General features: G+C 43.0%; 1 protein-coding gene across 2 annotated transcripts in view; it reads right to left on the bottom strand.

Annotated features, from left to right (window-relative positions):
- Positions 1-18024, bottom strand: part of LOC121566307 (max-binding protein MNT-like) — a 41209-nt gene that overhangs the window by 21980 nt on the left and 1205 nt on the right. Inside the window, exons 2-4 of one of the 2 annotated variants that reach the window (XM_041876417.2) lie at positions 9147-9825; positions 8657-8698; positions 7979-8090 (exon numbers count right to left, since the gene is read on the bottom strand). In XM_041876417.2, the coding sequence (XP_041732351.1) occupies positions 7979-8090; positions 8657-8698; positions 9147-9825 (833 nt within the window). The remainder of the gene's footprint in view (positions 1-7978; positions 8091-8656; positions 8699-9146; positions 9826-18024) is intronic. The other variant, XM_041876419.2, reaches the window with a different exon arrangement.

Below are 18024 nucleotides of genomic sequence, written 5' to 3'. Positions count from 1 at the left end.
CATTCCCTCATCACACAGAGAGGGAGGCAGGGGGAGGAGGGAGATTGGGTGACATGAATTCTCTGTGCACCCACACTGCCCTAGTCTCCCTCTCTCCTAGCCCTGCCTCCCAGGGAGGAAAACTCCACCGCTGTCATCAACATACAGGATCAGATCCTCACCAGCACAATATATATATATATATATATATATATACACACACATACACACACACATACATACAGTGGGGGAAAAAAAGTATTTAGTCAGCCACCAATTGTGCAAGTATTCCCACTTAAAAAGATGAGAGAGGCCTGTAATTTTCATCATAGGTACACATCAACTATGACAGACAAAATGAGAATTCTTTTTCCAGAAAATCACATTGTAGGATTTTTAATGAATTTATTTGCAAATTATGGTGGAAAATAAGTATTTGGTCAATAACAAAAGTTTCTCAATACTTTGTTATATACCCTTTGTTGGCAATGACACAGGTCAAACGTTTTCTGTAAGTCTTCACAAGGTTTTCACACACTTGCTGGTATTTTGGCCCATTTCTCCATGCAGATCTCCTCTAGAGCAGTGATGTTTTGGGGCTGTCGCTGGGCAACACGGACTTTCAACTCCCTCCAAAGATTTTCTATGGGGTTGAGATCTGGAGACTGGCTAGGCCACTCCAGGACCTTGAAATGCTTCTTGCGAAGCCACTCCTTCGTTGTCCGGCCGGTGTGTTTGGGATCATTGTCATGCTGAAAGACCCAGCCACGTTTCATCTTCAATGCCCTTGCTGATGGAAGGAGGTTTTCACTCAAAATCTCACGATACATGGCCCCATTCATTCTTTCCTTTACACGGATCAGTCGTCCTGGTCCCTTTGCAGAAAAACAGCCCCAAAGCATGATGTTTCCACCCCCATGCTTCACAGTAGGTATGGTGTTCTTTGGATGCAACTCAGCATTCTTTGTCCTCCAAACACGACGAGTTGAGTTTTTACCAAAAAGTTCTATTTTGGTTTCATCTGACATTCTCCCAATCCTCTTCTGGATCATCCAAATGCACTCTAGCAAACTTCAGACGGGCCTGGACATGTACTGGCTTAAGCAGGGGGACACGTCTGGCACTGCAGGATTTGAGTCCCTGGCGGCGTAGTGTGTTACTGATGGTAGGCTTTGTTACTTTGGTCCCAGCTCTCTGCAGGTCATTCACTAGGTCCCCCCGTGTGGTTCTGGGATTTTTGCTCACCGTTCTTGTGATCATTTTGACCCCACGGGGTGAGATCTTGCGTGGAGCCCCAGATCGAGGGAGATTATCAGTGGTCTTGTATGTCTTCTATTTCCTAATAATTGCTCCCACAGTTGATTTCTTCAAACCAAGCTGCTTACCTATTGCAGATTCAGTCTTCCCAGCCTGGTGTAGGTCTACAATTTTGTTTCTGGTGTCCTTTGACAGCTCTTTGGTCTTGGCCATTGTGGAGTTTGGAGTGTGACTGTTTGAGGTTGTGGACAGGTGTCTTTTATACTGATAACAAGTTCAAACAGGTGCCATTAATACAGGTCATGAGTGGAGGACAGAGGAGCCTCTTAAAGAAGAAGTTACAGGTCTGTGAGAGCCAGAAATCTTGCTTGTTTGTAGGTGACCAAATACTTATTTTCCACCATAATTTGCAAATAAATTCATAAAAAATCCTACAATGTGATTTTCTGGATTTTTTTCCCTCAATTTGTCTGTCATAGTTGACGTGTACCTATGATGAAAATTACAGGCCTCTCTCATCTTTTTAAGTGGGAGAACTTGCACAATTGGTGGCTGACTAAATACTTTTTTCCCCACTGTATGTATGTATGTATGTATGTATGTATGTATGTATGTATGTATGTATGTATGTATGTATGTATGTATGTATGTATGTATGTATGTATGTATGTATGTATGTATGTATGTATGTATGTATGATATATATATATATATATATATATATATATATATAGTGAGGGAAAAAAGTATTTGATCCCCTGCTGATTTTGTACGTTTGCCCACTGACAAAGAAATGATCAGTCTATAATTTTAATGGTAGGTTTATTTGAACAGTGAGAGACAGAATAACAACAAAAAATCCAGAAAAACGCATGTCAAAAATGTTATAAATTGATTTGCATTTTAATGAGGGAAATAAGTATTTGACCCCTCTGCAAAACATGACTTAGTACTTGGTGGCAAAACCCATGTTGGCAATCACAGAGGTCAGACGTTTCTTGTAGTTGGCCACCAGGTTTGCACACATCTCAGGAGGGATTTTGTCCCACTCCTCTTTGCAGATCTTCTCCAAGTCATTAAGGTTTCGAAGCTGACGTTTGGCAACTCGAACCTTCAGCTCCCTCCACAGATTTTCTATGAGATTAAGGTCTGGAGACTGGCTAGGCCACTCCAGGACCTTAATGTGCTTCTTCTTGAGCCACTCCTTTGTTGCCTTGGCCGTGTGTTTTGGGTCATTGTCATGCTGGAATACCCATCCACAACCCATTTTCAATGCCCTGGCTGAGGGAAGGAGGTTCTCATGGCCCCGTCCATCGTCCCTTTGATGCGGTGAAGTTGTCCTGTCCCCTTAGCAGAAAAACACCCCCAAAGCATAATGTTTTCTCCTCCGTGTTTGACGGTGGGGATGGTGTTCTTGGGGTCATAGGCAGCATTCCTCCTCCTCCAAACACGGCGAGTTGAGTTGATGCCAAAGAGCTCCATTTTGGTCTCATCTGACCACAACACTTTCACCCAGTTCTCCTCTGAATCATTCAGATGTTCATTGGCAAACTTCAGACAGCATGTATATGTGCTTTCTTGAGCAGGGGGACCTTGTGGGCGCTGCAGGATTTCAGTCCTTCACGGCGTAGTGTGTTACCAATTGTTTTCTTGGTGACTATGGTCCCAGCTGCCTTGAGATCATTGACAAGATCCTCCTGTGTAGTTCTGGGCTGATTCCTCACCGTTCTCATGATCATTGCAACTCCACGAGGTGAGATCTTGCATGGAGCCCCAGGCCAAGGGAGATTGACAGTTATTTTGTGTTTCTTCCATTTGCGAATAATCGCACCAACTGTTGTCACCTTCTCACCAAGCTGCTTGCCGATGGTCTTGTAGCCCATTCCAGCCTTGTGTAGGTCTACAATCTTGTCCCTGACATCCTTGAAGAGCTCTTTGGTCTTGGCCATGGTGGAGAGTTTGGAATCTGATTGATTGATTGCTTCTGTGGACAGGTGTCTTTTATACAGGTAACAAACTGAGATTAGGAGCACTCCCTTTAAGAGTGTGCTCCTAATCTCAGCTCGTTACCTGTATAAAAGACACCTGGGAGCCAGAAATCTTTCTGATTGAGAGGGGGTCAAATACTTATTTCCCTCATTAAAATGCAAATCAATTTAGAACATTTTTGACATGCGTTTTACTGGATTTGTTTGTTGTTATTCTGTCTCTCACTGTTGAAATAAACCTACCATTAAAATTATAAACGGATCATTTCTTTGTCAGTGGGCAAACGTACAAAATCAACAGGGGATCAAATACTTTTTTCCCTCACTGTATGTATGTATGTATGTATGTATGTATGTATGTATGTATGTATGTATGTATGTATGTATGTATGTATGTATGTATGTATGTATGTATGTATGTATGTATATATATATATATATATATATATATATATATATATATATATATATATACACACACACACACACACACACACACACACACAGTATCTCACAAAAGTGAGTACACCCCTCACATTTTTGTAAATATTTGAGTATATCTTTTCATGTGACAACACTGAAGAAATGACACTTTGCTACAATGTAAAGTAGTGAGTGTACAGCTTGTATAACAGTGTAAATTTGCTGTCCCCTCAAAATAACACAACACACAGCCAATAATGTCTAAACCGCTGGCAACAAAAGTGAGTACACCCCTAAGTGAAAATGTCCAAATTGGGCCCAAAGTGTCAATATTTTGTGTGTCCACCATCATTTTCCAGCACTGCCTTAACCCTCTTGGGCATGGAGTTCACCAGAGCTTCACAGGTTGCCACTGGAGTCCTCTTCCACTCCTCCATGACGACATCACAGAGCTGGTGGATGTTAGAGACCTTGCACTCCTCCACCTTCCGTTTGAGGATGCCCCACAGATGCTCAATAGGGTTTAGGTCTGGAGACATGCTTGGCCAGTCCATCACCTTTACCCTCAGCTTCTTTAGCAAGGCAGTGGTCGTCTTGGAGGTGTGTTTGGGGTCGTTATCATGTTGGAATACCGCCCTGTGGCCCAGTCTCCGAAGGGAGGGGATCATGCTCTGCTTCAGAATGTCACAGTACATGTTGGCATTCATGGTTCCCTCAATGAACTGTAGCTCCCCAGTGCCGGCAGCACTCATGCAGCCCCAGACCATGACACTCCCACCACCATGCTTGACTGAAGGCAAGACACACTTGTCTTTGTACTCCTCACCTGGTTGCCGCCACACACGCTTGACACCATCTGAACCAAATAAGTTTATCTTGGTCTCATCAGACCACAGGACATGGTTCCAGTAATCCATGTCCTTAGTCTGCTTGTCTTCAGGAAACTGTTTGCGGGCTTTCTTGTGCATCATTTTTAGAACAGTCTTCCTTCTGGGATGACAGCCATGCAGACCAATTTGATGCAGTGTGCGGCGTATGGTCTGAGCACTGACAGGCTGACCCCCCACCCCTTCAACCTCTGCAGCAATGCTGGCAGCACTCATACGTCTATTTCCCAAAGACAACCTCTGGATATGACGCTGAGCACGTGCACTCAACTTCTTTGGTCGACCATGGCGAGGCCTGTTCTGAGTGGAACCTGTCCTGTTAAACTGCTGTATGGTCTTGGCCACCGTGCTGCAGCTCAGTTTCAGGGTCTTAGCAATCTTCTTATAGCCCAGGCCATCTTTATGTAGAGCAACAATTCTTTTTTTCAGATCCTCAGAGAGTTCTTTGCCATGAGGTGCCATGTTGAACTTCCAGTGACCAGTATGAGGGAGTGTGAGAGCGATGACACCAAATTTAACACACCTGCTCCCCATTCACACCTGAGACCTTGTAACACTAACGAGTGAACATTTTCACTTAGGGGTGTACTCACTTTTGTTGCCAGCGGTTTAGACATTAATGGCTGTGTGTTGAGTTATTTTGAGGGGACAGCAAATGTACACTGTTATACAAGCTGTACATTCACTACTCTACAATGTAGCAAAGTGTAATTTCTTCAGTGTTGTCACATGAAAATATATACTCAAATATTTACACAAATGTGAGGGGTGTACTCACTTTTGTGAGATACTGTGTATATGTATATATATATATATATATATATATATATATATATATATATATATATATATATATATATATATATATATATATATATATATATATATTGTATCATCTCTCATGAAGCTGGTTGAGAGAATGCCAAGAGTGTGCAAAGCTGTCATCAAGGCAAAGGGTGTTTACTTTGAAGAATCTAAAATATATTTGGACACTTTTTGGGTTACTACATGATTCAATAGATGTTATTTCATAGTTTTGATGTCTTCACTATTATTCTACAATGTAGATAATAGTATAAAAATAAAGAAAAACCCTTGAATAAGTAGGTGTGTCCAAACTTTTGACTGGTACTGTATAATATGTATGTATGTATGTAATATATATATATATATATATATATATATATATATATATATATATATATATATATATTTACTTATTTTTTTTTTAACAAGCACACACACAGCAACGGGAACTATCACATTACTCCTGAGTTAAATTAGGTTAGTTGAAGACCTTTGTACACCGGTCACCTGCTTGCACATAGCTTTCGATATACTACCTGCCTGTATCACACATCATTGAACCACTTAATTACATTCATTCCTGTTTCAACCACAAAAGTCTATTAAAGGGTTTTAAATCACATAAAATAATCTAAATAAAAAGCTTATATAAAAGATTAGCTTTAATAATCTTTCAAAAGAACTCTTGGTACATATTGGAGACTCTCTGGTCTGCCTATACCCCAGGTAGCTGAGCATATCCAAACAGTTTAGCCTTCTGCTAGAGACTAGAAACTCCCTTCCCTCCCCTGTCCTAACCTGACCAGACCTAATGATGTTGCCAAGAACACCAAGGACATAAGGATATACAAAGCAGCTCCAATATTAGCCTGCTGGCATTAAAACAAATACGGATTGTTATCATTTTAGTTAATCTGAAATTAATTGCAGTTTACACCAATTTTGTAACAGACAGTTTGCCCACACAAGAAGCCGCCTGTAGGTGTGGTGGATCAGGCACAAATCAGCAGGAGGTGAAGGGTTAGACACCCTCACACTGAAGAAGCAACAGAAAAGTTCAGTGCTCAGACGGTTCCTAGCAACACCACCAGACAGTACACCAAGGGTCGGCAACAAGCGGCCCGCGGGCCAAAACCGTCCCGGAAGGGATTTTAGTTTTTAGTCTAAAAACTTTTTTGTACCTGTAACCCCCCTCTGAAAAAGTTAAATGACAAAACTAAATAAAAAGTTGGTTACAAAATCACTAGGAATTCTGCTAAAAATTTGTTTAATTTAGTAAATCAGTTTTATAATTCACACGTAATAAAAAAAGGAGACATTACATGACCAAAAGTATGTGGACACCAGCTTGTCGAACATCTCATTCCAAAATCAATGGACATTAAATATATCTTTAAGCATGGTCAAGTTAATAATTATGCTATGGATGATGTATTAAACCACCCAGACACATCAATGATACAGTCGTCATTCTGAACTGAGCTGCAGGACAGGAAGGAAACTGCTAAGGGATGTCACCATGAGGCCATTGGTGATTTTAAAACAGCTACAATGGCTGTGATGGGAGAAAACTGAGGATGGATCAACATTGTAGTGACTTCACAACAATGACCTAAATGACAGAGTGAAAAGAAGAACAAAAATATACAGAATCAACATGTGTGCAAAAGACACTAAAGTAATACTGCAAAAACACACTTTTTGGCCTAAAAGCAAAATGTTTGGGGCAAATCCAACAACAGATCAATGAGTAACTGCCTCCTTGTTTTCAAGCATGGTGGTGGCTGCATCATGGTATGGGTATGCTTGACATAGGCAAAGACTGGGGAGTTTTCCAGGATGAAAAGAAACGGGATGGAGCTAAGCACTAGAGGAAAACCTGCTTTACACCAGACACTGGGAGAGGAATTCACCTGTCAGCAGGACAACACTGGAGTTGCTTATCAAGAAGACAGTGAATGTTCCTGAGTGGCCAAATTACAGTTGCTTCGAAAGGCAATTTGGAACTCGGTAGTAGTGTTGCAACTCGGTGATCCCGTTCTGTGAGCTTGTGTGGCCTACCACTTCGGGCTGAGCCGTTGTTGCTCCTAGACGTTTCCACTTCACTATAACAGCACTTACAGTTGACCGGGGCAGCTATAGCAGGGCAGAAATTTGACTAACTGACTTGTTGGAAAGGTGGCATCATGTGGCGGTGCAACGTTAAAGTCACTGAGCTCTACAGTAAGGCCATTCTACTGCCAATGTTTGTCTATGGAGATTGCATGGCTGTGTGCTCGATTTTATACACCTGTCTGCAACGGGTGTGGCTGAAATAGCAGAATCCACTAATTTGAAGGGGTGTCCACATACTTCTGTATATATATATAGTGTATGTCATCGTGTCTCAATGTAATCAAGGTATGAAATTATTAGGAAAAATGCATTACACTACACTTTCTTCAAACAAAGCCTACAAGATATGACACAAAACTGACACCACTTCCCTTGACAGGGTAACAATTAACATTGGAAAACTGGAAAAATCCACAAATTCAAATGGTGAAAACGCAGAGTGAAAATCTACACTGAATTCAACAGCGAATTCAATAGTAGTTTATCCTTTGCTCAACCATGCAGTTCTTCTAGCTTGCTTACCTGTATATATCTGAGGGCGCTCCTCAGGACACTAAGGTTAGAGGTCTTCTTCTCGTCTGCATTGGGGATGTTTTTCTTCAGGGTGTCAAAGCACTCCTTCAGGTGAGCACGTCTGAGGGATGGAGGGATGGAAGAGAGGTAGAACGAGAAGAGCCTTTTAGTGAGAGGAAGAGGCAGGACGAGGCATGACTTCACACATTCAGCTTCTTAAAAAAATAAATGCCACAAACCATTTGGGACTAATAAAGAATTACTACTAACATGAGACATATTGAACAGGTTTCTGTTTTTGTGGTAAAACGTCTGTGACAAAGGATGCAGGCAGGGGTAAGGCAACCACTCCTCTGCTTGGTCCTGTTTTGGCCATTATAACCCTACTACTACAGTACATGGAAGTACTATCAGAATAAACAGAACATTCAAAGCCATTAACAAGTCCAAGATATTATCAATTATCGTCTGACAAATGCAATATCTATAGATTAGCCATAAGTGAATAAATGGGAATATAATTTGTTTTTAGAACAGGACAGAGAAGTATGCAAGCAACTCGGTTGAAAAAAGATGTGGCCAACAATAGTGTACACCTAACCTCACCATAACCTTAAACTGCTCTGTGCAAAGACCTCAACCCTCTTTGTTTAATAAAAGGCGACCATGGGAGAGAGATGCACCCACCTGTTTTTCTCAAGCTTGTTATGTACTTCTCTTGTCCCTGCCCTGTAAAAGCACAGATCGGAGCACATTATAAGATTGGGTGTCCAGAATGGGCAAGACGACGAGACTCATAGAACAAGAATCAAATCAACCAACAAATATAAAGTACTCCATCATCTCTGTTACTTCACTTCAACAATATACTGTATAATATGCACAGGCAGCTAATTGGATCTGATTACTACTCAATTGTCCAATCAGGACATACTCATTATAGAGTACATAGTCCAAGAATCCTTCATGCAGTGACTTTTCATGGTTTGTGATTTTTCTGATACCGTTTGTGCCTTACCGCTCATCATGTGACTGACAATCAGGTACATCTACACACAGACTCTTCACTACAAAATAGCCAAATAAAAATAAAAGGAAAACTAAAATGCAAATGGAGGAAAAAATCCAACCAAAGTGCAAACCATCTCTCCTAGAAATAACAAAAATGGCCACATACCCTCCAGGCCTCTTCTTCCCGTCCAGGTCAGGGGGGCTGCCTCGGCCCCCAACAGGGCTGGTCTGGGCCCCACGGGGTGTCTGGGGGGGCCCTGGCTGGGGGAGTAAGGCATGCAGCTGGGGGGCTGAGACGATGGAGCCAGGGTAGGGCTGCACCAGCTGGGGCGACTGCTGCTGCAGTTTATGGTTACCAGATTGGGGGGAAACCATCTGCGGAAGGTGATGATGGTGGTGGTGGTGATTCTGCTTGTGGTTGCCAGACTGGGTCAAAGGCAAGTGGTGGGGGTGGTCTGTCTTCACCTGAGGAGAGACAGCTAAAAGTGCACCCTGTCCCTGGAGGTCCTGACTTGGGGAGTGAGGGACCCTCCTGGGGGAGGCCAGGTGGGATGCTGCCCCAGCCTGGGGGGACAGGGTGGTGGAGGAAGGGGTTGAGATGGTGGGGGACAGACCTGTGTGGTTGGAGGTCATCCTGGGGATAGGGATGACGGTGATGGGCATGGAGGGGGGTGGCAGTGGGGGTGGGACAGGGGCGGGGCGGCGCTCCGAGTGGGGGCAGGGCTCTTCTGCTCGGGTCACATGGTTCATCTGGATGGGAGAGGAGTAGGAAGTGACATCATTGCGCCTGTGGGGGTGGTCAGACAGCTGTTCGAGGCGAAGCTTCTCCCTCAGCTCATTCTCCTCTGTGGGGAGAGAAAGAAGGCATGGTTAGAGGCTAGAGCACGTTAACAACAGTTAGAGCAGGGAATGTTACCAGCATTTCATTCAATTTCTCAATAAATATTTTGATTGTACTAACTTCGTCAACAGAGGAACCTGGGAAACTTAGGTGCAAAAACATTTCTCCATATGCCACCTTCACCGTATAAAAAAGGAAACTCTCCCACTGCAAAGCTCTGGGACTGCAGTTAGGTTAGCTCTGGTAACGTAGACCTCACCACCCACTTGGTTGACAGCAGAATTACCTCTAACCTCTGCTCTGCCATGACCAGAGGACATCGTTTTCAAATAGGTCAAGCAGCATAGGTTAGGTACCAGCAGAAACATGTCTGAGAACATTTCTAGCGTCATCTGACTAATCTCCATCTAGCGAGTTTGACAGCCGGGTTCACTCCCAATGAATACTACAATCAATAGACAAAAGAGGGGAGGGAGGAAAACTAGGATAGCTGGAAGGAAGCATTAAGCCAACCATTCATCTAGCTAGCACACTATGTTCACAGCTTATGTTGCCGTTGTATGGTCTGAATTGAAATACGATGCCAGACACCCCCCTCCTACACTCTACAGGGCTATTACAACACTGACATACGTTCATACCAGACCTGCAGGCATAGACCTCATCCTGCCTCCTGGACCTCTGCCAGCCTATAAGAGCGGTCTTTGAGGGAATCCTGTGGGCCCTGGTCAAAAGTAGTGGTCTATATAGTGAATAGGTGCCATTTCCGAGGCAGCCAAAGTCCTAGATTTATACAACTCATTACGTTGCTCTTGTAGACGCTGGCTGGCTACATGACACAACTAAAATGCTATTTATTATTTTTACGAGTGGATTCACACACTTAGTATGACAGGAGGACTGACAGTGTGTGTGTGGTAAAAGCTGGGCTGCGCTCAGTGTGTGAGACATCAACAAAAAACTATGTTGAAGAGGAAGAGGGGTATATTCCAAAGTCAGTGTGTTCAAGTAAAAGCAGGTTTTATGCCGCTTGCCCAATCCCAGTCATACTGTCATAGTTCCAATGTAAGAAGGGATATGTTCTGTTGGGACATTGCAAGCTTCACTAATTCCCCAAACTAATCTTCTTACTGGGGACCCATATGCAATGACTGTAGTATATATACACGCCTACATATTGTAATGAAGTGTTTGTGTAACTTTGAGCTGAAGCAGAATAGTTTTCTGGGAAACTTCCCTGTGTGATATCTCCACATCTACTGAGAGCCCTCAGAAAGAGAGAGAGCTGCAGATCACTGTTGGAAACACGTCAGAAAATGTATTTGGTGGCAAATCAATTAGACAGAGGTTTTATTCAGTCCTCTAACCCAGTGTTGTGACTGAAAACTAAACAAACACATTGTGTTGATGTTAGTGCAGTACTGAGAATGAAGACATTGAAAAATAGTGGAGCAAAATGCCCTGAACTTGTCTGTTATTTAGGAAGCAACTTGTTTCAGTACTGATGCTGTTAACATTAGGTCCACGTGCTGTTCTTGAGAATGAGCTCCCACTGCGTTTTCCTAGCTCCTTCAACACATTCTCGTCTCAGAGTGGGGGAGAAAAGATGACAACCTGGACAAGCCAGAGAAACAAAGGAAGAGAGGGGGTTGAATCCCTGAGTGCTAGCAACGACCTCACCGCTCTTCATCCAATCAGATTGGAGAATCCCCCCCCCCCCCACCAACAGCATGCATTTCAATGTGTAGTTACTAGGTGGGCGGGGGTGTCCAGTTGCTATGGTAACAGTGGTGTTAGAACCTGTCAGACACAAGAGAGCTTTACAGCCATCCTTTACATCAATAAGGGGTGGAGCAGAGCCGAGCCAAACGTGGCCATTACAGCACATTAGCTACACAATGTTCCCTTCTTCCCTTCCCTTAGACCACCATATCCAATTCAGTGGGAGACTTGATTCAATTGGGTTGTTCTGAGAACTTCTCAGAAGCGTGGGAGAAATTGAGGACATACAATGGTGTGTGGATTGGGCCAAAGCTGTAGCTGCATGTAGTCGAAGATATTGACAAAAGCGAAAGTCTCAAAGCATAGCATAACAGTGTGTGTATGTCTGTCATAATAATGCTCTCTGGCTGTGCGTCTTCCAAAAGAGGCCAAGGCACACATGGAACATGATTTCGCAGTTAACACAGGCATTGGACATATTTTCTTCAGAGCCAGGCAATAGAAACAAGCAACAGCTCTACTCTCCCCAGCACAGCAGAGGCCTGGAGCCCAGATCGTCTCGGTGACACTGAAAGCCACATCGGTCTTAGATAGGAGTCTCAAATAAAGAGCAGATGTTGTTATACATGGGGAAATGTATCCTGTGGCTTTGCAAAACTATCATTAAACAGAGTGGCTCAAACTGAAACTACATTTTAGTTGGCCTTTTATAACACAAGTAAATTGTTGATCAGAAGATGTATTTTTGCTTGTTCCTTAACTAGAAAGAAACAACTTGCCTTTATACTAACCTGAACTAGGCCTACTTAAGTTAGTAAAAATAAAATGTCCAAGACCAGGGTTGTATTCATTAGTGCACACCGTAGCACCTTCATCAGTGTAAACAACACCGTGATCAGCATTTAACCTCCACCTCAGGCCTATCTGCTACACTCAATAGTGACATAAAGTGAGGTCAGAGTTCAAAGTTCAGGAGCCCTGAGAAGTTGCAGTCCATTAAGTGCTCTCTTCCCACATACAAGAACAACCCATAAAACCCCAGGAGGACTGGATTGGTTAGGCCAAACCGCAGGACTGGTTAGGCCTTGCCCAGTCACACTCCCAGGGTAGGATTCAAAGGTCAAACGGAGTATTTGTCAAAAACAGAGGCAGCACTGTCTAATTCCGCTCTAAAAGTAGATGAGAAGAATGGTCCTTTAAAACCCATTACATACTTAAACACCCCTGAGTGTTGTGAGCTTGTCATTTGTTGAAGAGGCAGTGTTGAGGTGTCAAAACACCTAAATCAAATTGTATTGGTTGCTTAAAACATATTTTACAGATGTTATCGTGAGTGTAGCGAAATGCTTATGTTCCTAGCTCCAACAGTTCCGTAATACCTAACAATACACACAAATATAAGAACGAGAAATGTCAAAGAGTCCGGAATATAAATATATACTGAACAAAAATATAAACGCAACATGTAAAAAGTGTTGGTCCCATGTTTCATGAGCCGAAATAAAAGATCCCCCAAATTTTCCACACACACAAAAAGCGTATTTCTCTCAAATTGTACGCACAAATTTGTTTACATCCCTGTTAGTGAGCATTTCTCCTTTGCCAAGATATTCCATCCACCTGACAGGTGTGGCATATCAAGAAGCTGATTAAACAGCATGATCATTACACAAGTGCACCTTGTGCTGGGGACAATAAAAGGTCACTATAAAATGGGCAGTTGTCATCACAACACAATGTCAGAGGTCTCAAGTTTTGAGGGAGCGTGCAATTGGCAGGCTGACTGCAGGAATGTTCACCAGAGCTGTTGCCAGAGAATTGAATGTTAATTTCTCTACTAACTTCATTTTAGAGAATTTGGCAGTGTCCAACTGGCCTCACAACCGCAGATACGTGTAACTACGCCAGCCCTGGACCTCCACATCCGTCTTCTTCACCTGCGGGATCGTCTGAGACCAGCCACCTGGACAGCTGATGAAATTGTGGGTTTGCACAACCGAATAATTTCTGCCCAAAATGTCAGAAAACGTCTCAGGGAAGTTCATCTGCGTGCTTGTCGTCCTCACCAAGGTCTCGACCTGACTGCAGTTCGGAGTCGAAACCAACTTCAGTGGGCAAATGCTCACCTTTGATGGCCACTGGCATGCTGGAGAAGCATGCTTTTACGGATGAATCCCGGTTTCAACTGTACTGTGCAGATGGCAGACAGCGTGTATGGCGTTGTGTGGGCGAGCGGTTTGCTGATCTCAACGTTGTGAAGTGTGCCCCATGGTGGTGGTGGGGTTATGGTATGGACAGGCATAAGCTACAGACAACAAATGAATTTTATCGATGGCAATTTGAATGCACAGAGATACCGTGACGAGATCCTGAGGCCCATTGTCATGCCATTATCTGCCGCCATCACCTCATGTTTCAGCATGATAATGCACTGCCCCATGTCGCAAGGATCTGTACACAATTCCGGGAAGCTGAAAATGTCCCAGTTCTTCCATGGCACGCATACTCACCAGACATGTCACTCATTGAGCATGTTTAGGTTGCTCTGGATCGACGTGTACGACATCGTGTTCCAGTTTCCTCCAATATCCAGCAACTTCACACAGCCATTGAAGAGGAGTGGGACAACATTCCACAGGCCACAATCAACAGCCTGATCAACTCTATGTGAAGGAGATGTGTTGTGCTGCATGAGGCAAATTATGGTAAAACCAGATACTGACTGGTTTCTCATCCACGCCCCTACCTTCACGGTATCTGTGAGCAACAGATGCATATCTGTATTCCCAATCATGTGAAATCCATAGATTAGGGCCTAATTAATCTATTTCAATTTACTGATTTTCTTATATGAACTGTAACTCAGTAAAATCTTTGAAATTGTTGCATGTTGTGTTTATATTTTTGGTCAGTGTATATGTATATAATGGTGTGTATAGACATTACTGACAGTAAACTCATAGAAAAGGGTGTGTACAACAGTAGTTATATAGGATGAGCCTCGACTAGGATACAGTATATACATATGAAGTGGGTAAAACAGTATGTAAACATTAAAGTGACCAGCATTTAATGGCTATTGACTATGTACACAGGTCATAACCCCTGTCCTCTCTCTGCAAATGAATGACAGATCACGGAGCTGACTGGTGACTACAGAGCTGTGGATAAGGTAAAGGAAGGGGTTGTTGTTTCTTTTACCATTTTGGTTTTCAACCAATGAGTAGTCAGATGTGAAAGCATTGACCTAAGGCGGGAGAGAATGACGCCCACTCCTTGGTTTCCGGTAAGATCTGAGGCATAGTTGAGGATAGCCTTGTTCTCATGCCATTTATAAACATACAGCACCAGTCAAAAATTTGGACACACCTACTCATTCAAGGGTTCTTCTTTATTTTTACTATATTTTACATGGTAGAATAATAGTGAAGACATCAAAACTATGAAATAACACATATGGAATCATGTAGTAACCCAAAACAGTGTTAAACAAATCAAAATATATTTTATATTTGAGATTCTTCAAATAGCCACCCTTTGCCTTGATGACAGCTTTGCACTCTCTTGGCATTCTCTCAACCAGCTTCATGAGGTATTCACCTGGAACGCATTTCAATTAACAGGTGTGCCTTCTTAAAGTTAATTTGTGGAATGTATTTCCTTCTTAATGCATTTGAGCCAATCAATTGTGTTGTGACAAGGTAGGGGGGTTTACAGAAGATAGCCCTATTTGGTAAAAGACCAAGTCCATATTATGGCAAGAACAGCTCAAATAAGCAAAGAGAAACGACAGTCCATCATTACTTTAAGACATGAAGGTCAGTCAATACGGAAAATGTCTGCAGAGCTCTATCATACTATCCAGGTCTGTGCCCAAACAGTTTGAGCTTCTACTTCTAAAAATCCACCTTTCCAGAAATAAGTCTCTCACTGTTGCCCCCCTCAGCCCCCAGTTGTGCCCTGGACACCATATGTGAATTGCTTGCCCCCCCATCTATCCTCAGAGTTGGTACTGCTTGGTGACCTAAACTGGGATATGCTTAACACCCCGGCCGTCCTACAATCTAAACTAGATGCCCTCAATCTCACACAAATCATCAAGGAACCTACCAGGTACAACCCTAAATCCGTAAACATGGGCACCCTCATAGATATCATCCTGACTAATTTACCCTCTAAATACAGCTCTGCTTTCTTCAACCAGGATCTCAGCGATCACTGCCTCATTGCCTGCGTCCGTAATGGGTCCGCGGTCAAACGACCACCCCTCATCACTGTCAAAAGCTCCCTAAAACACTTCAGTTAGCAGGCCTATCTAATTGACCTGGCCCGGGTATCCTGGATGGATATTGACCTGGCCCGGGTATCCTGGATGGATATTGACCTCATTCCGTCAGTAAAGGATGCCTGGATGTTCTTCAAAAGTCCTTTCCTCTCCATCTTAAATAAACATGCCCCATTCAAAAAAGTCATTTTTATTTTATTTATTTAGAAGACGCTCTTTTCCAGAGCGACTTACAGGAGCAATTAGGGTTAAGTGCCTTGCTCAAGGGCACATCAACAGATGTTTTACCTAGTCGGCTCGGGGATTAGAACCAGCGACCTTTCGGTTACTGGCACAACGCTCTTAACCACTAAGCTACCTGCCGCCAGGCTATACTAAGAACAGATATAGCCCCTGGTTCACCCCAGACTTAACTGCCCTTGACCAGCACAAAAACATCCTGTGGCATACTGCATTAGCATCGAACAGCCCCCGCGATATGCAACTTTTCAGGGAAGTCAGGAACCAATATACACAAGCAGTTAGGAAAGCAAAGGCTAGCTTTTTCAAACAGAAATGTGCATCCTGTAGCACTAACTCCAAAAAGTTTTGGGACACTGTAATGTCCATGGAGAATAAGAGCACCTCCTCCCAGCGAGGCTAGGAAACACTATCACCACCGATAAATCTATGATAATCTAGAATTTCAATAAGCATTTTGCTACGGCTGGCCATGCTTTCCACCTGGCTACCCCTACCCCGGCCACCAGCTCTGCACCTTCCGCTGCAACTTGCCCATGCCCCCCCGCTTCTCCTTCACCCAAATTCAGATAGCTGATGTCCTGAAAGAGCTGCTAAATCTGGACCCCTACAAATCTGCTGGGCTAGACAATCTGGACCCTTTCTTTCTAAAATTAGCCGCCAAAATTGTCGCAACCCCTATTACTAGCCTTTTCAACCTCTCTTTCTGTCTCTGTCTGAGATCCCCAGAGATTGGAAAGCTGCCGCGGTCACCCCCCTCTTAAAAGGGGGTGACACTCTAGATCCAAACTGTTACAGACCTATATACATCCTGCCCTGCCTTTCGAAAGTATTTGAAAGCCAAGTTAACAAAACAGATCACCGTCCAATTCGAATCCCACCGTACCTTCTCCGCTATGCAATCTGGTTTCCAAGCTGGTCATGGGTGCAGCTCAGCCACGCTCAAGGTCCTAAACGATATTATAACCGCGATCGATAATAGACAGTACTGTGCAGCCGTCTTCATCGACCTGGCCAAGGCTTTTGACTCTGTTAATCACCGCATTCTTATTGGCAGACTAAATAGCCTTGGTTTCTCAAATAACTGCCTCGCCTGGTTCACCAACTACTTCTCAGATAGAGTTCAATGTGTCAAATCGGAGGGCCTGTTGTCTGGACCTCTGGCAGTCTATGGGGGTGCCACAGGGTTCAATTCTCAGGCCAACTCTATTCTCTGTGTATATCAATGATGTCGCTCTTGCTGTTGGTGACTCTCAGATCCACCTCTACGCAGACGACACCATTTTGTATACATCTGGCCATTCATTAATAATAACAATTACATTCATAAATTGTTATTTTTTTGTACTATGGCCTATTTTATGCCTTACCTCCATAACTTAATAAATTTGCACACACTATATATAGATTTTCTATTGTGTTGACTGTACGTTTTGTTTATTCCATATGTAACTCTGTGTTGTTGTTTTTAATCGCACTGCTTTGCTTTATCTTGGCCAGGTCACAGTTGTAAATGAGAACTTGTTCTCAACTGGCTTACTTGGTTAAATAAAGGTGAAATAAAATAAAAATAAATAACGTTACTGCATTAGTTTGTCAATTAAAAGACTTCTCAATAACATTATTTTCTTTGGTAAATTGGTTGACTCAAGACTACCATGTGTTCTTATATGAAGACATACACCCTTTCAAAGTACAGGAAAAACAATATTCAGTGGGAGTAGTTACTTGGTTAATGTTTGCAGTGTTTGCTTGACATACTACTAAAAGATCTATTGACATTTTGCCTGGTTGTGTTTAGCTCTACGGCCTTGATAGGTTGGCGATAAAAACATGTGTAGTTCCGCTTATATAACCACAGCACATAGCAGATGAGGGAGTACAGTAGAAGGGGAGAAACACTGCCCTACTTTCTTCCACACTGATCTACAAGCAGCACTAGTGTAGGAGTGCCGA

This window comes from Coregonus clupeaformis, chromosome 5 (genome assembly GCF_020615455.1).
Source record: "Coregonus clupeaformis isolate EN_2021a chromosome 5, ASM2061545v1, whole genome shotgun sequence".
Lineage (NCBI taxonomy): Eukaryota > Metazoa > Chordata > Actinopteri > Salmoniformes > Salmonidae > Coregonus > Coregonus clupeaformis.
This window is presented reverse-complemented; position numbering and strand designations above follow the sequence as displayed.